The 25,996-nt window shown below is 47.7% G+C and overlaps 2 protein-coding genes across 2 annotated transcripts in view; one reads left to right on the top strand and one right to left on the bottom strand.

The window, feature by feature from the left end:
* The window catches only part of LOC136640344 (zinc finger protein 271-like), a 56,180-nt gene extending 48,715 nt beyond the window's left edge, over positions 1–7,465 (bottom strand). The window contains exon 1 of the mRNA XM_066615405.1: positions 7,426–7,465. Within this exon, the coding sequence (XP_066471502.1) occupies positions 7,426–7,449 (24 nt within the window). The 5' untranslated portion in view covers positions 7,450–7,465. The remainder of the gene's footprint in view (positions 1–7,425) is intronic.
* An 8,573-nt stretch (positions 7,466–16,038) lies between these two features.
* LOC136640410 (zinc finger and SCAN domain-containing protein 31-like) lies at positions 16,039–24,477 on the top strand. The gene is made up of 3 exons (XM_066615530.1): positions 16,039–16,773; positions 20,721–20,847; positions 22,537–24,477. Exons 1-3 carry the CDS (start codon positions 16,060–16,062, stop codon positions 23,478–23,480), a joined length of 1,785 nt encoding a protein of 594 aa, XP_066471627.1. The 5' UTR covers positions 16,039–16,059; the 3' UTR covers positions 23,481–24,477.
* The last annotated feature ends 1,519 nt before the right edge of the window (positions 24,478–25,996 follow it).

The following is a 25,996-nucleotide window of genomic DNA, read 5'->3' as shown; positions in this document are numbered from 1 at the left end:
TGTGTCTGTTGTCTTGTGTGTTTCCTGAAGCATTTGGAGGGCCACTGTGAGATACAGGAAGCTGAACTAGATGGGCCTTTGGCCTGATCCAGTGGGGCTGTTCTGTTATGTACTCAATTCTGCGGCAACACTTGAGCTGGCACAGAATCTAAGAGCTCCATGTTGGGCTGTGCAGCCAGACATGGAGCTCAGGATCTAGTAGAGCCCCACTCCCTCCCTCCACCACGCCTCCTCCCCGCCCTCTGCCTGCCTCCCCCCACCCTGGAACACCTCCTCCCTGCCCCTCCGCAAGCCCACACCTACATTGCCCGGCGGTTCAGGCGACCACCAAGCAGTTGAGCATCCGCTATCACCCGGTGCTAGCCCAGCGCCTGCTGGCATTGCGTTAACTCTGACACTCAACTGGTGCTAAGTTCCACAAACGTGCCTTACAGCATGTTTGCGATAGTGCACGCCGGTGGTGAGCCAGCATACACTGCATAGGATCAGGTCCTTACTGGCTATAACAGGACTTACTTCTGAGAAGAAATGCATAGGATTGAATGTGGTGTCTTTTGGTTGGTTGGCACCCTTCAGTCTCGAAAGACTATGGTATAAGCCTACAGCACCCGGTATTCCCAGGCGGTCTCCCATCCAGGTACTAACCAGGCCTGACCCTGCTTAGCTTCCAAGATCAGACAAGATCAGGCATGAGCAGGGTAACAGTTGCTGTCAATCCTGTGTATGGTTAAAAAAAATTATAGGTAAAAAAAAGGGTAACAGTTGCTGCCAGGTGTCTATTACTGATGTCTAATATGGTGGCTATCTGCAAGGCTGATCCGTGCATGAGGTCAACTGAGATGGTTGTATCGGGAAGCAGAATAATGGGGCATTCACCTCCATCCACTGCCCCTTCTTCCACTCCCTGAAATGGAAAAAGAAGGGGGGATGGAGCACAAGAGAAGCGGAGAATGGTGGGCTTTGCCTCCCTCTTCCTTTTCCAATCCAGGTAGTGGGGGGAGGGGGGAAGAGGCTGTGGCATTACCAGGTGAAGGGGGGAACGGCATCTGGCCTGCTGTGTTAGGCGCCACGGGGTCTTGGGCTGGCCTTGGCTGTTTACAAACTCCGGATTCAGGGGCAGTCTCCCTCTGAATACCAGAGAAAGAGGTTTGCCTTCCTCTGCTGCTTGCGGGCTTCCTGTGGGAAACAGGATGGTGGAGGAGAGGAGCCTTTGGTCTGGCCCAGCAGGGCTTCCCCTTGTGTGGTGGAGTTCTGTGCAAGGCCAAGGCTGCCATTGGGCATTTGGGCTGCCAGTCTTCTGGCTTTGGGTGGGAATGGTGGCTGTTCTTGCCGTTCCTGTATTTTTACTGTGTTTTGTGTTATTTTTGGCTGGAAGCCAGATTGACTTGCCTTTTTGAGAAAGGCAGGGTATAAATCTTTTAAAATAAACATTAATAGATTGGCATTTGCTCCATGGCTTTGTTCTGCATTTTTCATCTCTCTGGAGAGAGGCTGCAGTGCTGGGAAGGGAGAACTGCAGCTCAGTTTGGGGGGGGGGGGGTGAGATCTCTTTCCAACCCTCATTCTGTTCAATGAAAACGCAGGTAGATGGAGGCAGGCTTGGCAGAGGAAGAGTGCTGTGCAAGCAGAAAGCTAGCCATCATAGCAATACTGCGGGGCCATAAACAGCGCAATCCCAGACTCAGAGGAGAATCCTACTGAGTTCAGGGGTCTTAGTCCCAGGTATGTGCATACAGGATTGCAGTCTAAGGGCCCAATCCTATCCAACTTTCCAGCACCGGTGAAGCTGCAATGCAGCCCCAAGGTAAGGAACAAATGTTCCCATACCTCGAGGAGGCCTCTGCGACTGCCTCTTCACCATAGGATGCAGCGCATGCCCCAGCTGTACTGGCGCTGGAAAATTGGATAGGATTGGGCCCTAAGTGATATCTGGATATCTGAATCCCTTCAGCCACCATCCTGTCAAAATCAATCAATCAATCAAAAAAAAAACACATCCACACATCCTGAACTTCTGGCTCAGTGTCACAGCACTCTCACTGCAAGCAGAGGACCCCAGATTCAATCCCTGGTTCTCATTTCCAGGACGTCGGGTGCAAGGGCGAAGTGCTTCTGCGCATATGCAGAGTGCCTCCAGAAAGGCCTGACTGTGCACCCTGCTGCCCACATTTTGACAGGCAGCAAAAATATGGCATTTTGAGAAGGCATCTGTGATGGGGGTGAAATAGTTTATTTGCTTTTTTTCCCCCCTGATCTGCTCGGCTGGTTGATCTTATTTTAGTGAGGGCCTGTGTTTTTACAACGCTTTCGGTTGTTTGATTTAAACAGCATCCATCGTTTTATTTATTCATCAGTGCTGTCAGTCGCCTTGAGGGGCTGCCTGACAGAATGGCAGGATTAAAAAAAAAACACGCGTTTTGATAAACAACAACGGAAAATCACCACCAGCCATGACTCTTTGTGGGTCTGGCATAGTGTCGCTTTGTACTTCTGCATCTCTGTGGCGACTCCTTCCCCCCCATAACATTTGCAGTGGCCGTTACAGTGGAGTTTTAGGTGAGAGATGCTGATGAGGACTGCCACTGTGTGTGACTTTAGGGTTCCCCCCCTTTGTTTGCTGTAACTCTTAAGCCATTTTTGCCCATATACGCAACAGGGACCAAATGTGTATACCTGTGGGCCAGGCAAAAATGACTTAAAGACCTCACGACCTCTGTATGTTGTCACACAGGCCCTTGCTGCCTTAAACTCAGCTTTCCTCCACAGGTACTCATTACCCTTTACTGCGATTATTGTTCTACTGGCATCCAGGTCATTAAGAGAAGGCTTGGATTGTAAAGGGCCCAAATTCAATCGACATCAGTGTACGTCTCCGGGGCAGGGCAGGTAAAGAGCTGCCTGTACAGCTGGTCCAAGGAGAACGTTTTTCATCCAGATTAGGGACACAAGATGGAGGCCTCTGCATCGTTCCCCATTTGCACAAAAGCAACATGACGTTCTGCGCTATGTACCTGCCATCCCGGTTCTTTATTGGCTTGCTTAACCCGGTGCGGGAGACTGACTTGCTTTTATGAATATAATAAAAAGGATTTACGGAGCAGGTTTATTACGCAAAGTGCTCTCCGTACTGCCACGCAGCACGTCCCCGCTGCAACCCTGCAAATTGCAAATGGGGAGTGGAATCTGCTGGCTTTCTCAAGACTGCAGGAGGAATCCATGCTTAGCTGTGAACCTCCATAGTCAGGGGTATACCAGGGGCTGGGAAAAATGGGGGGGGGGCAAAAAACAGAGGAGGGCTGTCACCTTCATGCTCAACCTGTATGCTTGCCAGCTATAGCATCTGGCATCCAGGGGGACAAACATTTCTGACACCCCCAGCAAAAACCAGAGGTGCCTTTTGGAGGCCTCTGACACCCCTTCGAGGCGTGGTATCCTGGGCATATACCCCCCTGCCCTCCTTAGCTATGCCACTGTCCCAGGGCATCTGGTTGACCCGCCTTGGAAACATGATGCTCGTCTTTATTTTCTTTTTATTTAGGAAAATTTAAGTTAACACCTTTCTTGCAACCAAAGATGATTAACAAGGAGAATCAAAACAGCACACAGTAATGACTTCTAGAAAGGCAGCCATGTTAGCCGACTGCAGCTAAAACAATCAAGATTCTTTATCAGATGCATGAAGTCAAGGATACAATGTAATAACATAATTGAAATGCCAACATACCATGGCAACCAAAGAGTGCAGACTCAGGACCAGCAACCTCTACACCCAACAGCAGCACTTCCTGTACCCCTCTCAATGCAAATGCACAACAAAACAGCCACGTTTTCACTTGCCACCTGAAAGACTGTCACATGGCGACACCACCACGAAAAAGGCCCTGCTCCTGGTGGAATCTGGGTGTGCCTCTGACAGCTTGATGGGTATTGGGTTTGATGCAACAAAGCTACCCTTCTGTTCACAACACTGGTGGAAATGGAACCCATGCCTGCCAGGCCCAAGCAAGCAAACTTCTTGTTTACCAGAACACACTCATTCCCCTGGAATTTGGATGCTTAGTTCACATTTAGAAGGGACAAGGTAGTAAAATGTTCTTGGGTTGCACCACTGTGTAGACTGACTGGAAGACAAAACAACTGAATTGGCTCATTAAGTTCCCTTACATAGAAAACTAGCATGTCAGAGAGCTCTAGACCTGGGGTCTCAATGGATGGGCCATGAGCGCTCCTTAGCCTACTATATGAGAGGAGTTTGACATGCTGTGCTAGCCTTTCCTCTCTGATGTGCTAGTTTTCTATGTGCAGGGTTCCCCCTCCCATAGGGAATAGTTCAGCCAAATGTAGATCAACCCCAACTACATGCTAAAGTGATACACTCCAGGAATGGGTGTACCTCCCTTATCTGTGTCAGCTTAGTGTCATTGAAAAGTTCTTAATTATGCTTAATTGAGATTTCGAGCCATCCAGGGTTTTGCCCCACCCAACCCTCAACCTTACACTGACATTGTCCTTACACCCTCAACCTGTGACTCTAATCTGCCAACCCTGTGATCCTCTGTTGCCTGACTGCCTCCTGCTCGCTCAAAGGACTCCACCCCTTCTTTCTTACTGCCTCTGCCATGCACAGAACTCCCTCTGAACATGTGCATGAAGCCACTTTTCTCCCTGCCTCAAAACCCACATTTTCCACAGGGCCTTTGGGTATTGCCTTAGCCAACCCCCCCCCCTTTCAACTATAATCAAGTTTCAAGTATTAAAATTGAGTATTAAAATTGAGTGTTGGGCGGGTTAGGACCGACAAAAGAAAATATTTCTTTACTCAGCGTGTGGTTGGTCTGTGGAACTCCTTGCCACAGGATGTGGTGCTGGCGTCTGGCCTAGACGCCTTTAAAAGGGGATTGGACAAGTTTCTGGAGGAAAAATCCATTATGGGGTACAAGCCATGATGTGTATGCGCAACCTCCTGATTTTAGAAATGGGTTAAGTCAGAATGCCAGATGCAAGGGAGGGCACCAGGATGAGGTCTCTTGTTATCTGGTGTGCTCCCTGGGGCATTTGGTGGGCCGCTGTGAGATACAGGAAGCTGGACTAGATGGGCCTATGGCCTGATCCAGTGGGGCTGTTCTTATGTTCTTAACTACAATTCCCAGGATGCCTTGCAGGTCTCTTGTTATCTGGTGTGCTCCCTGGGGCATTTGGTGGGCCGCTGTGAGATACAGGAAGCTGGACTAGATGGGCCTGTGGCCTGATCCAGTGGGGCTGCCTTGCAGGTCTCTTGTTATCTGGTGTGCTCCCTGGGGCATTTGGTGGGCCGCTGTGAAATACAGGAAGCTGGACTAGATGGGCCTATGGCCTGATACAGTGGGGCTGTTCTTATGTTCTTATGTAAGTATATTTGCTTGCATTTCCCCGTCATCTCTCCCACCATTTGCTCATTTTTATTTTACACTGTAAGCTTCTTGGGGACAGGGACCCGCCTATGTTTCCTACCTAACTTTGTAAAGCATCATGTATGCCAACAACACCATGTACCATCAATAATCATACCTCCCTCCTGCTTTGCAGTCAGTTTCTCTTGCAAGGGGACAATTCTCAGCCCAGCCCTTTTCTACAAATGCAGGGAAACTCTGTCCTTGGACTCAGGCCTACAGTGAGTTGTGACACCAAAGCAAGGTGCACCCATGGAACTAACAATGGCGCTCTCTTGGCAATGCTCAGAGCACTGACTGTGCATCTTTGCAAGTAATTATTTAGGAGGCTGTCAACCACCCTGCTTCAGACTTCCTCGGCTGTATCTCCCACATGTCTTCACTCAGATGCTGCCTCCGCCACTACCAGAGCTATGCAGCACATTGTTTACTGCAGGTTAAACAAGGATGGCAACACGTGCACTGCAGCCCTAGTGTGATGAGTTGGAAGCAAACCCCATTGACAGGGCTGGCATCACAGATGGGGCCTGGCTGGGCTCATGCCAAAGGCCTACACCCCACCTGTCCACTGCAGTTGTCATTCCCACTGCCCCCTTACCTGGTAAGCATCTTGTTGTTTAAGCAGTCACTGCAGTGGTTGATTCTCCTCAGCCCCAGCTGTTTTCCAGTTCCAACCCCTGACACAGCACATGGGATGCTTACTGAGTGATGTGGGGAGGGAAAGCAGCAGCCACACATGAGGGTGTTCTCCTGGCAGCAGTGCATAGAAGAACCCTCCTCTATTTCCTGCACAACTTCTGGGCAGATGGAAGGTAGCAAGCATGCATGCACATGTCGAGGAAACCCCCACAGAGCTTGTGCTTGATTGCCCCCTCAAACCTGGCCCATTTAGTTGAAAATGGTTTATTCCTAAATAAATGTGCATAAGGTTGAGAGCTTAATCAACAAATCAGATTAAGCAATCTTTGTAATACTTTAGATAGACACAGAACATGCCTGGTTGGCAACCTTCAGTCTCGAAAGACTATGGTATAAGCCTACAGCACCCCATATTCCCAGGCGGTCTCCCATCCAAGTACTAACCAGGCCTGACCCTGCTTAGCTTCCGAGATCAGACGAGATCCACTTACTGTGCACATGCCCGATGCCTAAATATTCATCCTGGTGCCCTCCCTTGCATCTGGCATTCTGACATAACCCATTTCTAAAATCAGGAGGTTGCGCATACACATCATGGCTTGTACCCCATAATGGATTTTTCCTCCAGAAACTTGTCCAATCCCCTTTTAAAGGTGTCTAGGCCAGACGCCATCACCACATCCTGTGGCAAGGAGTTCCACAGACCAACCACACACTGAGTAAAGAAATATTTTCTTTTGTCTGTCCTAACCCGCCCAACACTCAATTTTAATACTCAATTTTAATACTTGAAACTTGATTATAGTTGAAATTTGAATTTCAGAATACTGTACAATTCCAGGTACTGTACAAAATAAACACGCATCACTTAAAATACAAAGACCCTGTGCTTTTTGCTTCAGAACTGCAGCTTTCCTCATCTGCAAACCATGTCATCCGATTGCTTAAGCCTCATATAATTGATCCACAATGCTTTTCTTAGGTAGGGAGCTGTCCTAGGTTTGAGGGTGCAATGAAAAAATAGGAGAGCAAATTCCCCAGGGAACTGCCATGAAGTTCTCTGGCTAATTGCCACCCTTTATGATGCAAAAGTCTTTTCTGAGATCCAATGTGCTGGCATTCACACACACACACACACACACACACACACAATTCCTGATGCAGGAGGAAGGGGTTAGTTACAGAGAGAAATCCGCCCATCTCCCCAGTCCACTTGCCTGACCAACCCCTTTGGTCTTTGATTTGTTTATGACATTTCTCTAAGTCTTTGCAGCATGCGGTCCCAAGACAGTCCTCCTGCTTTGTCTCAAAAAATTACATCCCCCCCTCCCCAAAATCAAATGCCCCCACAGTTCACCTTCAACTCACTGGTCGAAGGCATCAGACTCCAGCTTCTGCCAAAGGCAATTCAAAATCCCAGTTTGCAGAGGGGTTGGACAGGAAGTGGCATTCACTGATGATCTCTCCCCAGTTCCACTCTCCCCCCCCCCACAAATGTCCTTCCTCTCTAGCAACTGGAGCTTTGTTGATTTAACCATTAGAGGACCATGGCTTCTGTATGAATTCTAGCTAGAACTTCCATGTACTGTTTTGCAGCAGGGAAATTAGAGCACACAAACACATGGCAATGCCTAGATGCAGTAAACTGGTAACCTCATAAACATAAGAAAAGCCTTGCTGGATCACACCAAAGGCTATCTACAATAGCAGCCTCCTTCACTTACTGGCCAACCAGATGCCTTTGGGGAGCCAGGACCCAGGGCTTGAAAGCACTAGCTCTCTCCTGCTGTTTTTCCCACACTCCCAAAATTGATATTTGAAGGTACACTGCCTCTGAACATGGAGGTTCCACTGAGCTACCACAGCTAATAGGCAGGGATAGATCAATCCTCCACAAATGTGTCTGATCCTGCTTTACAGACATCAAAGCTAGCAGTGATTGCCGCCTCCCACAGCACAAATTCCATGAAGCGTTGAGAGGAAAAGTACAGCTCCTGCCCATTCATTTCATTAGGTGACTCTAACATTACAGGAGGGAAAGTACTCATTTCTCCACAGCATGCATAATTTTAATATCAAGTCCGTTCACATCCTCCCCCTTAGTCGTGTTCATTTTTCTAGTCTAAAAAACCTCTGGCTCTTTCAACAATCCTCCATGAGAGCTAATTCTTTAACCATTTTGGTGCCACGACTGCATTCTGGTCTCACACGCTCTCCTCTCTTCCTGTTTTCTCTTCTTCGGGCATTTCTCAATCTTTGTCCTGGAGCCCAGGCGGGATTGCCAAAGGACTCCACAGTGAAAAGAAGGAATCTGTGTGCTTGTGTTAGTAGTTTGTGCACACAGGGCTGGCCCATCCATGAGGCTGACTGGTCTCCCTCTGCAGCAAATTGGCAGGGGGTGTCCACTTCCACCTGTTTGCCCAGTGCTCATCCTTCTCCCACTCCCTGGATTGGGAAAGGAGGAAGTTTGGTGGAGAGGAGAGTGGTGGGCTAGAATGTCTCCATTCTTCTCCCCTCCACACTTGCCCCTCTTCCTTTTCCAATCCAGGATGTGGGAGGAGCAGAGGCGGGTATTTCATTACTCAAGTGGGGGGATAGCATTAGGTGCACCATCTCAGATGCCAGCAGATGTTGCGCCAGCTCTGTATGCACAAAGGTGTGTGTGCACTCATACTCATGTATATTGTATTGGCAACCTTCAGTCTCGAAAGACTATGGTATCGCGCTCTGAAAGGTGGTTCTGGAACAGCGTCTAGTGTGGCTGAAAAGGCCAATCCGGGAGTGACAATCCCTTCCACACCAGGAGCAAGTGCAGTCTGTCCCTGGTCTGTCTCCCTGGCTATGGGCCTTCCTTCTTTGCCTCTTAGCCTCAGACTGTTGGCAAAGTGTCTCTTCAAACTGGGAAAGGCCATGCTGCACAGCCTGCCTCCAAGCGGGCCGCTCAGAGGCCAGGGTTTCCCACTTGTTGAGGTCCATCCCTAAGGCCTTCAGATCCCTCTTGCAGATGTCCTTGTATCGCAGCTGTGGTCTACCTGTAGGGCGCTTTCCTTGCACGAGTTCTCCATAGAGGAGATCCTTTGGGATCCGGCCATCATCCATTCTCACGACATGACCAAGCCAACGCAGGCGTCTCTGTTTCAGCAGTGAATACATGCTAGGGATTCCAGCACGTTCCAGGACTGTGTTGTTTGGAACTTTGTCCTGCCAGGTGATGCCGAGGATGCGTCGGAGGCAGCGCATGTGGAAGGCGCTCAGTTTCCTCTCCTGTTGTGAGCGAAGAGTCCATGACTCGCTGCAGTACAGAAGTGTACTCAGGACGCAAGCTCTGTAGACCTGGATCTTGGTATGTTCCGTCAGCTTCTTGTTGGACCAGACTCTCTTTGTGAGTCTGGAAAACGTGGTACACATATACATATACACATATACACATACATACATATACATATACATATACATATGCATATGCATATACATATGCATATGCATATGCATATGTATGCATATGTGTATGCATATATACATGTATATATGCACACATATAGAGAGAGACAACTGCTAACTGGACAAGAGTCACTTTTTCAAGTGGTACTCCTCTTATATTTAGCAAGGGGAGAGTAACTGTCCCTTTTCACACCCACACAAGGACTTTTTCTAGTGCTTGTTTGCTGGGGTTCTTCTGCATCTTTTTAGATTGTGAGCCTTTTTGTGATAGAGAGCGATTTAGGGCCCAATCCTATCCAACTTTCCAGCACTGGGGCAGCTGCAATGCAGCCCTGAGGTAACGGAACAAATGTTCCCATACCCTGGGAAGGCCTCTGGGACTGCCTCTCCACCATGGGATGCAACACACTCCCTATTGGCATGGCTGCACCAGCACTAGAAAACCGGATCGGATTGGGTCCTCAGTTATTTGATTTTCTCTGTAAACTGCTTTGTGAACTTTTTTTGTTGAAAAGCGATATACAAATACTGTTGTTGTTAATGACAATAGTAATAGTTGGCATCCTTCAGTCTCGGAAGACTATGGTATTGCACTCTGAATAGTGTTCTGGAACAGAGTGTCCTCTCCAGTGCGCGAAGCCTGGGTAAAGTAGATATGGAGGATAGACTGTTACCCATGCAGCAAATCCCCCCTCTCCACGTCACTGGAATGGTCCAATGGAAAGGCAGAAGCCAATACGGTTGGTTCCAGCGACGTCGCAGGAGTTGCCAGAACGTGACTGTGTTCAGCCACGAACTGCCTCAGGGACTCCAGCTCCGGATTTTGCCTCGAGGTTGACTCCTGAAGCCTTTTCCATAACTGGATGTAGCCACAAGGCAGTGGAGGTTTGGGATCAGAGTTTTCCTTCTCTCAGATGAGCTGCCTTCCCAGGCTAATGAGTCCCATCTACTCGGTGGCTGTTCAGTTGCCTCTTACGACAAGTACAGCCAAACTGAGGGCCTATTCTTATCCCCAGCCCTCAGGGGAAGGGCTATTTTTTTCAATAGTAAATAATGCATAGTAAAACAGACAAATCTGTAACGAGACCTCAACTAGATGGTCTGAGAGGCCTGCTCAACCAGACCGTCTAGTCCAGGGTGGCATCAGGGTTGTATAATCAGGCCTTGACCAAGGCCTGATCCACCAGAGGGTCATCTGGGTAGGCTGATGCCTGAACCCACAGAACCAGTGGCAGTAGAAGGACTGATTGTGCCCTCAGCACACAGATGAGGAGGTGCCATGGGGGTCCTGTGCAGAGTTTTGCCACCAGCTCCCCAACACCTTGGCCCAGCATGGACCAGGATACTGTCTCCAACAGTGGCAAGCCAGGCAGCTCTTGGTATCTTGATGCCTCTAAAAAGCTGGAGGGCAATCAGAATGATTGGAGAATTGGAGCACCTTTACTTTGAGGAAAAGCTAATGCTTTGGGGCCTTTTTGGTGTAGAAGCCTTGCTTTGAAGTATTGAACTGTGCAATTCCCAATCTGTAGCTCAGCCTCTTACAAAGCAAGCCTGTGCATATCTGCTCAGAGTTCAGTGGGACTTACTTCCAAGTAAGTGTGTACAGGATTACAGCCATAAGCCACTCTGCTACGCCAGCTCCCAAGTATCCAGGTCCTCTGATAAACCCACATTGAGAGATGCAGCACAGAAGGAACAGCCTTTTCTTCCTAGCAATTTCTATGAGAATTAACATATAATTGACTCATGGGATCCACTGTCACAAGATGTGGGGAGGATAATTAGCTCTGAGATGGCTCAAAAAAGGATCAGATAAATTAATGTGCAACAGTCTTGCAATGGCTATTGGCTAAGATGGCTAAATGAAACCTGGAGAGCAGGGGTTGGCAACCTTTTCAGCAAAGGTTCACTGAACTTTGGGGTTGCCAAGTACCCGATAGTGGCAATGTGAAGCTCAGCTTGGAAGATTTTGCCTCCTGCCAAATTTTCTGTGCGGAGTCCCTGAGTCGTGGACACGAGTTCCTTGTCCGGCACCTGTCTGGCGCCTGGCAAATTCAGTAGGAGGCAAAGCCTCCCAAGCCTCTATGCAGGCTGGATAGCCTTGTGTGGGCCGTAGGCTGCCAACCCCTGCTCAGTGCACCTCTGACGGCCACAGAGAATTGTGTCTTTGATGCTGTTTCTGGTTTCCTCAAAGCATATAAGTGAAAATAAGAGGCTGGTTTCAGCAGGGCTTTTCTTCTGTTCTTAAGCTTTACACACACAAGACAAGAAGACAACAGATGCTGCCCTGTTGTTTGATCTCCAGCATCTTATATACAGAGATATACCGCCTGTGAACATGCAAGTTCCATTCCATTGGTACCCTGTTGGTATCAGCACAAAGAAGCTGGTCTGAAAAGGGCAGGGAGGTGCCTACAGCAAGATCTTCTCCTTCCAGTCAGCAACCTCCTGTTTTTTCTGCTGTTCCTTTCTCTACCTTCCCTCTGATCTCTGCCTTTGCCCAAACCCCCTTGTAAACTCACCTCTCCAAAGTGCTGATCCAGCTGCAGCCTCTGCAGAATAGTCAAAGAAACCAAAGTTTAGGCAACCCCAAAGGCCAGCCAGCCAAGGGGAGGGACAGGAAGGGGAATGCCAAACAATTCTGTTTGTTTATTAATTTCTCTGCATTTCTCGGCCTCTCTAGGCAGGCAAGCTCTATCTGCTTAACCCATTGAGCTTCTCATAGAAAATATCCATCAGGTAGCCACATCCGTCCCTTGCAGTGAAAGCAGCAACCAAGAGTCTTGTGACACCTTGAGGCCAAACACATTTGCCAGGGCCTGAAAAGTTTCCGTGAAATACAGCCCATCTTTCAGATGCATGAAACATTCTCCTTAGTGGTGGTCTCTGCCCAAACACACATACAAATGGGCAGAGAGAGAAAGCTCTACTGTATAAACCACAGGATCAAATGGCTGCGAGAAGCAAGCGGACTGTGGCAATTTTGTGTAAAATCTCCCATGGATTACTGTTCCAGCCTGATGGCTGTGAATGGTCATGGTGCTTATTTTCAAGGCATTTCTAGGAGAGCCAGGATGGCGTAGTGCCTCTGGAGTTGGAAAGAGCTGGCAAATCCAAGTTCACATCCCCACTCAGCCGTGAGGCTTCCTGGGTGACCTTGGACCAGTCACTTTCTCTCAGCCTTACCTACCTCACAGGGTTGTTGTGAGGACAAAAGGGGAGCAACTATGGACACCGCCCTCAGCTCCTTGGAGTGGTATAAAAATGTGAAAAAATAAATAATTAAATGGAATATAGAAAATATAGAATTGGCACAAATGAAAGCAACCCGGCAAATCAACCTGTGGAACGGCTGCCCATCCTTCCATGGCTCAACATGATTTATCTACCAGCCACACACCTGTCTTCCCCATGAGCTTATTCTTTTCACATTTTATGGCCCTTGGGCCACCTTGTGTCCTTTTTCTCTCCTGTCCCCATGTACGTGTATATTATATACGTGGAATAGAATTTTGGGGCACTGTAATGACAGAGTGCTGAAAATTCCACTCACCTTAACTAGGCAGGTACCACCGTACCAATGCCATATGCCAACACAGGACAATGCTTTTAGAGGCAAATTAGTAAAATTTTCTGTTGATTTCTCTTGAAGTAAGGTCAAAAGTTTGCCCATTTCTGCAGAGTCCATAACTTTTGTATAGAAATATGATCTTTAATATTCACCTACTCCACCTCCCCATGGTTTAGTTGGGGTTTTAGGGAACAATCCTAGCCAGGTCTACTCAGAAGTAAGTCCTATTTTGTTTAATATGGCTCAGGAAAGTGTGGTTAGGATCGCAGACTTAGTCCTTTTAAGGTGAAATGTTGTTTTCCCCCTTCATAAAAAAAAGGTTTGTCAATAGGGTTGCCAACTGACCAGAAAAACTGATCTTTCCTCTGTTCCTATGTCTTTAAGACAGTTTTGTCATGTAGAATTCTACAGCTACACCAGGCAGGTAAGCAGAATCACCTGCTCATTGCTGCAGAGCTGTGAAAAGAAGAGCTGCAGATTAGAAGCTGGTGCAAACGTTGGCAAACAACCCTTGATGCACACCTTTAAGGGAAGGCTATGGAGCCAAGCAGTGATCAGTTGCTTGGCTGGCAGGAACAGCGGCAGCACCTCTCCTCGGCCTGAAGGGGTTAAACGCTGAGAGCTCCGGAGCCCAGAGAAGCCTGCCAAGGAGTGGCCAAGCACAGCCACCTTCCTGATCCACCCCTTTCCTCCTTAGATGCAGGGGGTGCTGCCTTTGGATGGAACCCTTGGGGGCTGCAGAACATCCCTTCCCAGAGGCTGCAATGCCCAGGCTGCAAGGAGAGGGTGAGTTGGAGGACCCAGAAGCCACCCCTGGAAATGCAAGCCAGTGAACCCAAAAAGGAGGTGCCACTAGTGATCTGGGGCAAGACTCCCACAGAACTCCCTTTAGGGTTGCCACTGTTCCATCTGCCTTCTGTAGCTGTGCTTTGAAGGGTGACTTGACAGTGCTGATATTTGCAGGTGATCCTGTCCAGCTTCCTGCCATGGAGAGCTTCACTTGCTGATTTTCTGTCTCACTTGAAGGCACGGATGCAGGCCTTGGTGTTTTTCCTGGTCTGTTGGCAATCCCTGCACCCAGCTCAGGGGTGGGGAGGAGCAACAGGTGTGATATACTATAGTTAGGTATGCCAACTGACCACAAAATGTTCTGGCACATGCTCTTCTGCTTAATGCCCTTAAGGGCAGCCCTGTCAGTACAAATCAGGTGGCGAAGGGAATTTTTCACCAGCCACTGCTACTGTTTAAAAGTCGTGGAAGCAAGGGCTTGTGGCAACCCTGAGCGTGGCAATTGCTCTCAGTAACTTTGTTTTAAGAGCACATTTTAGGCTACAGTCCTATACACACTTCCATGGGAGTAAGTCCTGTTGAGCTCAATGGGACTTACTTCTGAGTAGACATGCATGGGATTGTGCTGTTAGTCATCTGATTCATAATCGAAGAAGAAGAAGAATTCCTTTCTGTGCTTGCTTGCTTGCCTGCTTATTTATTTATTTTAATAATGTGTATCTGTCTTTCCCTGGTGAGGGCACATAAACACGATGTGTATTCTAATTTAGAGTAAATGGAGTCCTTTTGACTCCAAATTTGGCCAAAGGGCAGGATTTGGTTTTCTACAGACTTTCTCCCAGCTTCCAAAGGCAACTGGTTGGAGGTGAAATATTGAAATCAGTGCACTTCTGATTCTGCAAGATTGAACTTCCCAACCTCCATGTGGTTGGGGGGTCATATTCTGGTGCTGTTTGTAAGAGACCTGTTGCCTGATGTTGACTGATCACATTCATGCAAATTGGGTCACTTTGTGGTGAGGTCCCCTGCATGTTTATTTGAAGTTCATTGCACATAGGGTAGGACTGCAGCCTTTGTTGATTACATTTGCACACATTTGCATGTGACTGCTTTGAAAGAAAAAGGGACATTTCTCTTGTTCTCCAGAGAGATTCCCTCCTATGTGAGAGTGAAGGAGAAATTATGGGCCCTGCTAATTGCATTAAAAAATTTTTTTTTTATATTAAAATCCGTTGCCTAGATAACACAGTGTAACAAAATTTGAACAATTTCGTATTTACATGAAAATGTCAATGTTTCTCCATTTTGGTGTGAGGACTTCAAAAATGTCACTGTTTTTGGCACAGCATCAATAGTTTAGCCACAATTTACCCTGTGGCTACAGCGTGTCTTAAAATAAATTAGTCAATAGGGTAGACACAAACCCAACATTTTAAGATAATTTAAAAAGTTTTGATGATACAAAAAACTAAGATTACAGATAGAATCGGCACCTCTGAATTGTATTGAATTGTGTATTTGTGTTAAATCCAAATAAGTTGTAAATACGAATAAATTGTATTCAACTGTGAATTGAATTAAAAATTCAGCATAAACACATTTTGCATTATACAGTGAATCAGATACCTTTAGTCTACATCAGGCGTGCCCAAACCCCAGCCCTGGGGCAACATGCGGCCCTCAAGGCTTCTCAATGCGGCCGTCAGGGAACCCCCAGTCTCCAATGAGCCTCTGGCCCTCTGGAGATTTGTTGAAGCCCGTACTGGCTGCTCTCAGCATGAGGGTGACTGTTTGACCTCTCGCGTGAGCTGTGGGATGAGGGCTCCCTCCACTGCTTGCTGTTTCACATCTGTGATGCAGCAGAGGCAGCAAAGTAAAAGTCAGCCTTGCTTTGTGCAAGGCCTTTTATAGGCCTTGAGCTATTGCAAGACCTTCATTCATTCATACAAGTTCATCTTTAATATATTCATTTATGTAAACTTATGCAAATTTATTCAAATTTTAAATGTAAATGAATCCCCCCCCCCCGCCCCTGACACAGTGTCAGAGATGATGTGGCCCTCCAGCCAAAAACTTTGGACACGCCTGGTCTGCATTAATATTGATTAAGTATTGCAGCTTTAATCACTTTGCATTATCAAGAGAGACTGAATTTGCTTTTCAGCCCAGGAATTGCAATCGGAAATTAAAATGGAGGAGCAGGACGCAGCAGGAGCTGAATCCAGAGGGAAACTGGAGGCAGAAGAAAGAGACCTTCATGTGGTCCAAGTTGGGACCATGAAGGAGTTAGTGACGGGGGCAGCTCCACTGCAAATTAAACAGGAAACTGATGAGGGGCTACAGCAGTGCTGGGAAACCCAATGGCAGGACTTCCTGAAGACAGTGGAGTCCCCTCTCTCAGGATGGAAGCACCTAAAGTTACCCGAGCCTGCCTCTGAAAATCACATGACGGCATTTCAGGCCTCCTTCAAGGACGTTGCTGGTGCCAGCCGGCGGCCTCGAGGTGAGCAGGCCGCCCAGACCGTGCCTGGCCTGAGGAGACCCCGTAAGCCCAATGGCGGCTTGAGTTCCTCTGTGAAAGTGAAGGAGGAAATGGCAGGTGAGAACACTCTGGACTTGGAGGTGCGACGCCAGCGCTTCAGGCACTTTTGCTACCAGGAAGCCGAGGGCCCCCGAGAGGTTTGCAAGCAACTCTGGAGACTTTGCCACCAGTGGCTGAAGCCTGACAGGCGCACCAAGGACCAGATCCTGGAGCTGCTGATCCTGGAGCAGTTTGTGGCAGTCCTGCCCTGGGAAATGCAGTGCTGGGTCAGGGAAAGCGGCCCAGAGACATGTGGCCAGGCAGTGGCTCTGGCCGAGGATTTCCTCTTGAGGCTGCAGGAGCCGGAGAGGTGGAAACACAAGGTGAGGCAATGGGCCTTGGACCACTCATGAGCAGCCCAAATGATTGGAAACTAGGAAACTTGACTCCTAGGAAACTAGGAGACTAGGAAACTGCTAGAGGAAACTAGGAGGAAACTGCTAGCTAGAAGGAAACTAGGAAACTTGACTCCTAGGAAACTAGGAGGAAACTGATCTGGAGTCTCTCTGGGAATCATTCCTGCTTCTTTAAGGGGGAAGCCAAACAGGGCAGAGACAGACCCATTTGTGAAGTTAGTGTCTGACCCAGTCATGTATAAAGTGGGAATGGGGAGTTGGAGGGTGTGGTGATCTGGATGTGGCTATTGTAGTTCACCATGTAGTTAAGGAGCAGAACAAGGCCAAAAGACCATCTAGCCCAGCAGTGACCAACCAGCTGCCACTGGGAAGCCCATGAGCAGCAGGGAAAGGTGTGCTTCTCTCCTGCTGTTCCTCCCCTACAACTAGTATTCAGAGGCAGGCTACTGCCAAACCATGTGTAGTAAGTAGCCATTGTGACTAGTAGCCATTGGTAGATGGTGGAATTGTCCAGTTCCTTTTTGAAAGCCATCCAAGTTGGTGTCATCATCACATCTTGCGGCAACAGGTTCCACAGATTAATTATGCTCTGTGGGATCCCTAGTTCTAGTGTTGCAAGAGAGCCTTCTCTTCCTCTCTCAACACAGTAAGCATAGTTTTAGGTCTCCATCATGGCTTCCCTTCGGGCACAGTCCTAACCAACTATAGGAAAGGGCAATGTAGCTCCAAGGTAAGGAAACAAGTGTTCCCTTGCCTGAGGAGGCCTACATGATTGTCACCCAACTGCAGGATGTAGCACATGCCCCATTGGCACAGCTGTGTCAGTGCAGGAAAGTTGGTTAGGATTTGGGCCTTATGAACCCCAAATGGTGAAACCTTTGTTAGAAGGAAGGTGCTACAGCCCTCTGATCATTTTGGTTGTCCTCTTTTGTGCACTTTTCCAGCTCTATGATGTCCTTCTTGTGGAGTGACAACTGGAACTGTATGTAGTATTTCAAATGTGGCTGCAATATAGATTTATATAGGGGCAATGTAATACAACAGTCTTATTCTTGATCCCTAATTACCCCTAGCATGGATACATTTATATCCTGCTTTTCTCCCAAAAGCTTAGGGGCACCCAAACATAAAAACCACATTTAAAACAATAAGGGCACAATCCTAACCAGGTCTACTCAGAAGTAAGTCCTATTTTGTTCAATGGGGCTCACTCTTAGGAAAGTGTGGTTAGGATTGCAGCTTAAATCATACGTAAACATTAAAAGAGCCCTAAACAATTATAACAACCTTAAAACAAATATATAAAACTAGGTCAATGCTCACAGGTTATAAAAAATTGGGTCGTGCACCCGCCCTTGGCACATTTGCTCTGGTCCAATGTCAGGTGCAACTGATGCTTCACGGGCGGGGCTGGGCTTGCCTACTTACCTAACTAGGTGCAAAGACTGCAAACTTGAACTCGGATGAAGAAGTGTCCAGAGAAGTAATTAGTGGCTTGTTTAGTTTCAGCTTACTCTTTACCCTTCTTGCCACTTGTCACCTCTAAACTGTCCTTTGCCTTTCCCTGATTCCTCAAGTACCTTTTTGATTTACCCCATATTATTGTTTTGGTATGTTTATTATTTTAATAAACTTGCTTTATTTTGCTGCTTTACCTGCCTAGTTGCAGTCCGCTTGGGAGGGAGATGGTTGCTCATCTTGGCTACTGTTTGGCTTTTAAGGGGACCTGCAGAGATTTTCACCGTAGGGAGATTTCCCCAAAGCAGCCTCCTTCTGTCTGGTGTCCCTTCATTTTGGGAGGCAGCAGCAAGAACAACTGTCCCAGTTTAAACCCAGTTGCAGGACAAAATGGACTGGGCGTTGGTGCCAGCTTCCAGGCACTGTAACCTGACTCCATCTGTTTCGTTAGCTGATATGCACCTAGGGATTTAATTCATGGGGTGGAGGGTTCCCATTCATCACAGTGGAGTGTGGACAAGGTACCCTCAGGGGGCTCTCCTCTTTCTCAGCTTGGCCCACTTGTTACCTGTGCCCATTCTCTTGCCCCTCCACCACCAGGTGTGGGAGATGGCCTTGAGAAATGGCGGCAAGTTCCTCCTGCTTACTTGCTGAGGGAAGGTAGGTGAACAGGCTGTGGCAGTGAGAAGGAGCAGAGGCAGAGCCAGGAGATTAGGGGATGGGAGTCAGCAGCAAGTCCCCTGCCGCGCTGTGGCTCTCAGCAGGTGACTGAAGGTGCCAACCACCTGTGCCTCGGCAGAGTTTTATTTAAGCTTGGCTTGACGCCTTGATGCCTTGCTCACAGATAACGTGCTTTGGGTTAGGGCTGGGATAAGAGGCTTAGCATAAATAACAAGAGGTGTGTTGCCCAGATATACGTAGTTTAGACACATATAATTTGGATATAGTGGGATACATAACTGGACGTGAATGTCCAGGCACATCAATGACCAGGACGCATTTGGGAGGGACTCAATAGTCCAGGATGTAGACCTCAAGAAAGACGCTTGCCCTCAAACCGCTCATGAGGACAGTTGACCTACTAGATGAAACCTAGACCTACCCCAACTGAATATGTGGAGGGGGAGAAGTGGGCCGGCCAGTGATGTTGCACACATTTACACAAGTGCTGGGCACAGTACCTTGATGTCTGAGTAGCCAGTGTTGTCTATTAGCCAATGAGGATTCCAAACCTTGTGGAGAAACTCTTCCTGCTTTTAGGGCTTGCCTCTGCAGACAAAAAGGGCTTGGTAAATGCACAAGCACCCAGGAGCACGGCCAGCAAGCTTGTTGGCACACTCCATGCTCCCCACTCCACCCTTGCTGCAGCCTCCTCTCCGTCAATGAAAGTGGGAGGTGAACATCTGAATAGAGCTTAGGGAAGTTCGATTGTCCTCCCTCCTTACACACCTTGCGCCCCTAATGTGCCTGTTGAAACTTCACGCTGTGGTGAATGTAGTTGACTGGCTATAAAGGGTACTTGCTGAATGATCAACAATACATTTCTTTATAAGAACATAAGAGCCCTGCTGGATCAGGCCAAAAGGCTCATGTAGTCCAGCTTTCTGCATCTCAAAGAGGCCCACCAGATGCCTCAGCACACACGACAACAAGAGACCTGCATCTTGGTGCCCTCCCTTGCATCTGGCATTCTGAGGTAACCCATTTCTAAAATCGGTTGCATATACACATCACAGTTTGTAATCGGTAATGGACTTTTCTTCCAGAAATTTGTCCATTTCCCTTATAAAGGCATCTAGGCCAGATGCCATCACCATATCTTGTGGCAAGGAGTTCCGCAGACTTTCTACATGCTGGGTAAAGAAATATTTCTTTTTGTCTCTCTCAACACTCAATTTTAGTGGATGTCCCTGGTTCTAGTCTTGTGTGAGAGGAAAAAGAGCATCTCTCTATCCACTCGATCCAGCTCTGCATAATTATTTATTTAAAAAATTTATATGCTGCTTTTCCAGTGCTCAAAGCAGTTAATATTTATTATTTCTTAAGCGCCTAAAAAAAACCAAGATGCTGTACCAATTTAAGATTAACAATGAGAAGACCCTGCCTAGCACCTTACTATTGAAAGAGACATATTACACAGTATTATCCAAGGAGACAGATACAAGAGGAAACAGAAGGAAGGGCATTGGCTATGATGACCCAACGGATCCTCCAGTGTCAGAGGCAGTATTGTATGTCTCCGAATACCAGTTTCGGGGGGGGGGGATGATAAACAACAGGAGAGGAAAGTTGCTCTCCTGCCCTGCCTGTGAGCTTCCAGGAGACAACTGGGTGGTCCCTGTTAGAAACAGAATGCTGGGCTATGTGAATCAAGGTCACACTCATATTCTTACATGCTGTTTTCCATACCTGATATTTGATTCTCCTCTTACGATTCACCTGCTTCCTTTATTCAGGAGCCAGGGTTGCTGGCTGGGTCATTTGTAGACACCTCCAGTGCAGAGCAGGACCCGTCAGAAGTTGTGAAGATGCAGCACTCCACTGAGGCCAAGCCAGAGGGTGATGGAGAGTCCAGCTTCTTGGGTGATTATTCATGTGGCTCCATTATTGGCTGTGAAGTTGTCCAAGGATGATTCCAGCACAAACAACGTTGTCTTAGCTTCGCTGAGGACTGTTGTGTCTGTGGCCCAGCTTTGCAAACAGGGAGGGCATTTAGGGAAGGGGCCCTATTTCAGTGGTAGGGCAGCTGCTGCTTTACTTGCCGAGGACCTCACTTTGGATCTCTGGCATCTGCAGATAGGACAGCAAAGACACCTGCCTTCGGGCCCAATCCTATCCAATTTTCCAGTACTGGTGCAGTTATGCCAATGGGGTGTGCGCAGCATCGTGGTGGTGGGGCAGTCACCAGGGCCTTCTCAAGGTATGAGAATATGTGTTCCCTTACCCCGGAGCTGCATTTTGGCTACATCGGAGCTGGAAAGTTGGGTAGGATTGAATCCTTAGCTGGAGAAATGCTGCCAGTCAGTGCGGCTATACTGAGCCTGATGCACCGGCAATTATGCAGTACATGGCAGCTTCACCACCTGGCAGGGCAAAGTTCCAAACAACACAGTCCTGGAACGAGCTGGAATTCCTAGCACGTATGCACTGCTGAAACAAAGATGCCTGTGTTGGCTCGGTCGTGTCGTGAGAATGGATGATGGCCGGATCCCAAAGGATTTCCTCTATGGAGAACTCATGCAGGGAAAGTGCCCTACAGGCAGACCACAGCTGCGATACAAGGATATCTGCAAGAGGGATCTGAAGGCCTTAGGAGTGGACCTCAACAGGTGGGAAACCCTGGCCTCTGAGCGGCCCGCTTGGAGGCAGGCTGTGCAGCATGGCCTTTCCCAGTTTGAAGAGACACTTGCCCAGCAGAGTGAGGCAAAGAGGCAAAGAGGAAGGCCCATAGCCAGGGGGAGGGACCAGGGACAGACTACATTTGCTCGCAGTGTGGAAGGGATTGTCACTCCCGAATCAGCCTTTTCAGCCACACTAGACGCTGTTCCGGAACCACCATTTAGAGTGCAATACCAGAGTCTTCTGAGACTGAAGGATGCCATCCTGGCAGCTTCATATGCTTGCTAGGAGCATGTATAGCTCAGTGAAGAGACACTGGTTTTACGTGGAGAAAGCCCAAGCTCAGTGATCCTCTGGTAGAGCTAGGAAGAACCCGTTGAAAACCCAGTGTAGGTGGTACTTGTCTAGACTTGCCAGTGGCCTGATTGCAGGAGGCAGCTTCATACATTAAGAGAGAATCCATTTTTCAGTGGTGGAGCACATGCTTGCTTAACATGCTTGCAACAGTTCAGCACATGTTCCTTCTGCCAGGCCCTAATGGTGAATGGAATCACTCCTGAGGAAGGTCATCTCTGCTGCTCAGTTTTTTCATTGGGGTTAGGGCTTCAGGTCCTCTCAGAGCCTGGGATGGTGTGCCAAACGTGGGCCCCACTTCCTGATGAATGTGCCTGTTTCTCCTCCTCCCACTCTCTGGGTTGGAAAAGGAAAGAGGGGCAGAGCAGGAGAGCACCTTCCCCTTCTTCCTTTTCCAATTCAGGAAGTGGGAAGAGGAGCAGCAGCAGCACTTGCTTGCTGCAATTGACTTAAGCTGGCCTCATAGGTGGGCTGGCCCTATGTGTGGACCAGGCCTCAGAGCCCGCCTCACACCTGATTTCTTTGGACTATGATGTCTACCCGTTCTCTTTAGTGTCATGATTTTCTGTTTGTTTCCAGAAGGTGATGGGCAAGTGCCGGAGAATGAAGAGGAGTCCTTTCAGCTGGAAAGCCCTGAGCAAGTGGGTGTTTGTGGAATATCACTGGAAAGGGCCAGAGGGGAGTTCTTCCAAGGGCTTGAGATGGGGCTGATGCCAGGGAGTCCCCAGGCACCAGGAAGCCATTGGGAAAACCATCCGGGGAAGGCAACCAAGCAGACTTTCCTTTATGAGGAAGGGGAGTCGGGCTTACGCGAAAGCCCCTTTCAGGAAGGAATCATCACCTTTAAGATCAAGAAGGAGCAGGCTGATGAGGAGAGCTTCAAGCTGCTTAATAGTCAGGCCATGCAAATAGTGGAGAAGCCATACAAGTGCTTGTATTGTGGGAAGACCTCCAACTGCAAAGCCAATCTCGTGGTGCACGAGAGGACCCATACTGGGGAGAAACCATACACATGCCTGGACTGTGGCAAAAGTTTCAACCGGAAGTCGACTCTTGTCAGGCACAAGAGGATGCACACAGGCGAGAAACCGTACGAGTGCGCTGAGTGCGGGAGATGCTTCAGCATTCGCTGCAACCTTATCAATCATGAACGGATCCACACAGGTGAAAAGCCTTACAGCTGCTCTGACTGTGGGCAGAGCTTCAGCCGGAGGCTGCAGCTTGTCATACACCGGAGGACCCATACAGGAGAGACCCCCTACCGCTGTGCCCAGTGTGGAAAGTGCTTCACCCGTCGCTCCTCCCTCTTGACGCATGAGAGAATCCACACAGGGGAGAAGCCAAACACGTGCACAGATTGTGGGAAAAGCTTCATTCAGAAAGGATACCTTCTCATACACAGGAGGATTCACACAGGGGAAAGACCATATAAGTGCTCCTCGTGTGAGCAAAGGTTTCTTAATCGGAGTGATCTCCGGAGACATGAGAAGATACATGTAGCAGTGAATACATCAGGATGCTAAGAGAGGCTGTGGTATTGGTACTGACCAATCTCACCTGCCCAGAGGCATTGGGGGCTTTTTTTGAAACATAAATGTGTAACTTTTTTCTTTTAATATTGCCTTTTCAAAAATGTTCATATAAAAGTAACATGCAAGTAAACTGACAGTGGCAAACCACAAAAGTGTGAAAATCTTTAATGGGATCTTGAAGGCGGTTGGTGCAACATGCCTGTGAAGGCAGGCTAAAGCTTTGGGGCATAAAAAAAATCAGCTGAAAGAAAGGACAAGGTAGAGCTTGTAAAAGTATGCATGGTGTGGAGAAGGTTGGATAAAGAAAGATGTGTTATCTTGTTAACACCCAGTGAAACTGGAGCACTAGATTCAGGACAGGCAAAATGTGTCACTTGTGGAACTCACTGCCACAAGGTAGTGATTGCCACTAGCTTAGGCAACTTTAAAAGGGGAGTAGATAAATTAATGGAGGACAAGTTTATCAATATGCTAAACTGGTCATGATAGCTAATGTAAGCTCCATGTCCAGAAGCTCTGTGTCTACTTCTTAATACAAGTTGCTGGGTGGGATTAAGCAAAAGGGGAGGCCTTCTTGCCCTGTTTTTGGGCTTCTTCATAAGCATCTGGCGGGTCATGGTTGAGAACCAAATGCTGAGATACATGGTCCCGTCTGATCCAGCTGGGCTGCTGTTATTCTGAGGCATTTCAAATCAGAAGTTATCTCATTTGAGGATATGCTAAAATAACACACAAAATGTCTCTGTTTTGTATGCAGATCTGATTTGTTGATTATACATCACTGATTGAAGTAAAATCCTAATTAATCCAATCACAATAGGAATTTTAATAAAGAAAGAACACTAACATACTGTAGACATCAACCATTACGGCAGTTTGGATGGCTTTAGGTTTCTGAGACAAGTCAGAAGGGGAAATGACAATATTTTGTTCTGTGCCTCTTCTCTCATTCTCACTTTAGCGTATATCTGTGTTTTCTTATTTATTTTTCTCTGTTTATGTATATTTTGTTAAAGCCTCCTTCAGGCAGTTGTAAAAAACATTTTAGGAAAAATTTCAATAAAAATGCAGTTCAAAAAAGGGAGTTTAACTTTTTATGAAGTTCTGTCTGAGTAAAAATTAAGAATCCCATCCAGGAAGGAACACCGCACAAGTTACATTCAAAATATATATTTAGTGAAAGATTTATATTCTTTTCTTTCGCCTTCTGTCAGGAGGTGCTAAGGGGAACTTAGAACAAGAAAGGTAAAATACTATAAAACAAAATCACATCAGATTTTAAAAATCTGGGTTCCTTTGAGGAGAAAGGCGGGATATAAATAAAGTTAATAATAATAATAAATGCACACACAGTGAAGACCAGTGACAGGAGCAGACCCACACAGAATAAGAACAAAATAACCCAGCAGTACCTATAGTTGCAAACCATAACACAAAAGTTTGAGTTGGTGCTGAAACTTAAACAGGGTTGGGCAAGGGAGTTTGTCAACTTGGGTGCCACCACAGAGAAGGCTACCATGTCACTGTCAGGTGGCCGTGGAACATGCAGACGTGCCCTCTCAGGTTATCTCAGGGGTCAGCAGGTTCATGGCAATGGGAGGCAAGCCTTCAGATGCTCTGGGTCTAAGTTGTTTAAGGTCTTAAAGGTTCAAATGAGCACCTTGAATTGCACTCCAAAATAGAGCATCAACCAATGAAGATGATCTCTATCCTGTGCGCTGGTCAGCACTCTGCCAGTGTCTGGGTGTCCGGGTGTAAGGTAAGTGGAAAGGGGAATAAACTTGATTTATCTTTGCAGTCAGCTGGGGAGCACGCAAGACTGGCTCAAGACCTCCCAGCACCTCAAGCTATGTGCCAAATGCATCGTTTACCTACCTGGTGATGCAACAGCCTTCCACTCCCTGGACTGGGCAATAGGTGGTGAAGCAACGACGAGTTGACACAACAAAGACACAGAGGCCAGGGTGTTCAGTTGAATGCAAGGAGGAAGAGCCGCTGCTCTGAGCTAGCCCCCTAAGCTTTTATTCTATTCTCCTTAAACGATATACAACCAGGCTCGGGTTACTCTCAGCCACTGATGAGACGCTCTTTTCTCAGGCAAAAGCACATTCCCCAGACATGAGATATGAACGCTTCTCCTCTATCCTATCTCACCCTGTTTACAGGCTTTAGCTCCAGGAACTAGAGAAACTCCAGGAACTGGCTTGCTCAAGGTTTTCCTTGAGTGGGGGGGGGGGGCAGGTTTGCCTACCTGTTGCCATGTTCACTAAAACTAAAATGTGCCTCTGCATAATCACTACAGGTAGGATGGAGCAGTGCTTTTCAACCTTTTTTCATCTCACGGTACACTGACAAGGTGCTTAAATTGTTAAGGGCACACTATCACTTTTTTCAACTGACAAGGCATACCATATTGCCAGTGAGTGGCCCAACTAATAAATGACCCTTCCCCAAACTCCCATGGCACACCTGTGGGCCATTCACGGCACTCTAATGTGCTGTGGCAT

The sequence above is a fragment of the Tiliqua scincoides genome, chromosome 2 (genome assembly GCF_035046505.1).
Source record: "Tiliqua scincoides isolate rTilSci1 chromosome 2, rTilSci1.hap2, whole genome shotgun sequence".
Lineage (NCBI taxonomy): Eukaryota > Metazoa > Chordata > Lepidosauria > Squamata > Scincidae > Tiliqua > Tiliqua scincoides.
The sequence above is the reverse complement of the archived record's forward strand: the minus strand, read 5'-3'. Positions and strand labels throughout refer to the sequence as shown.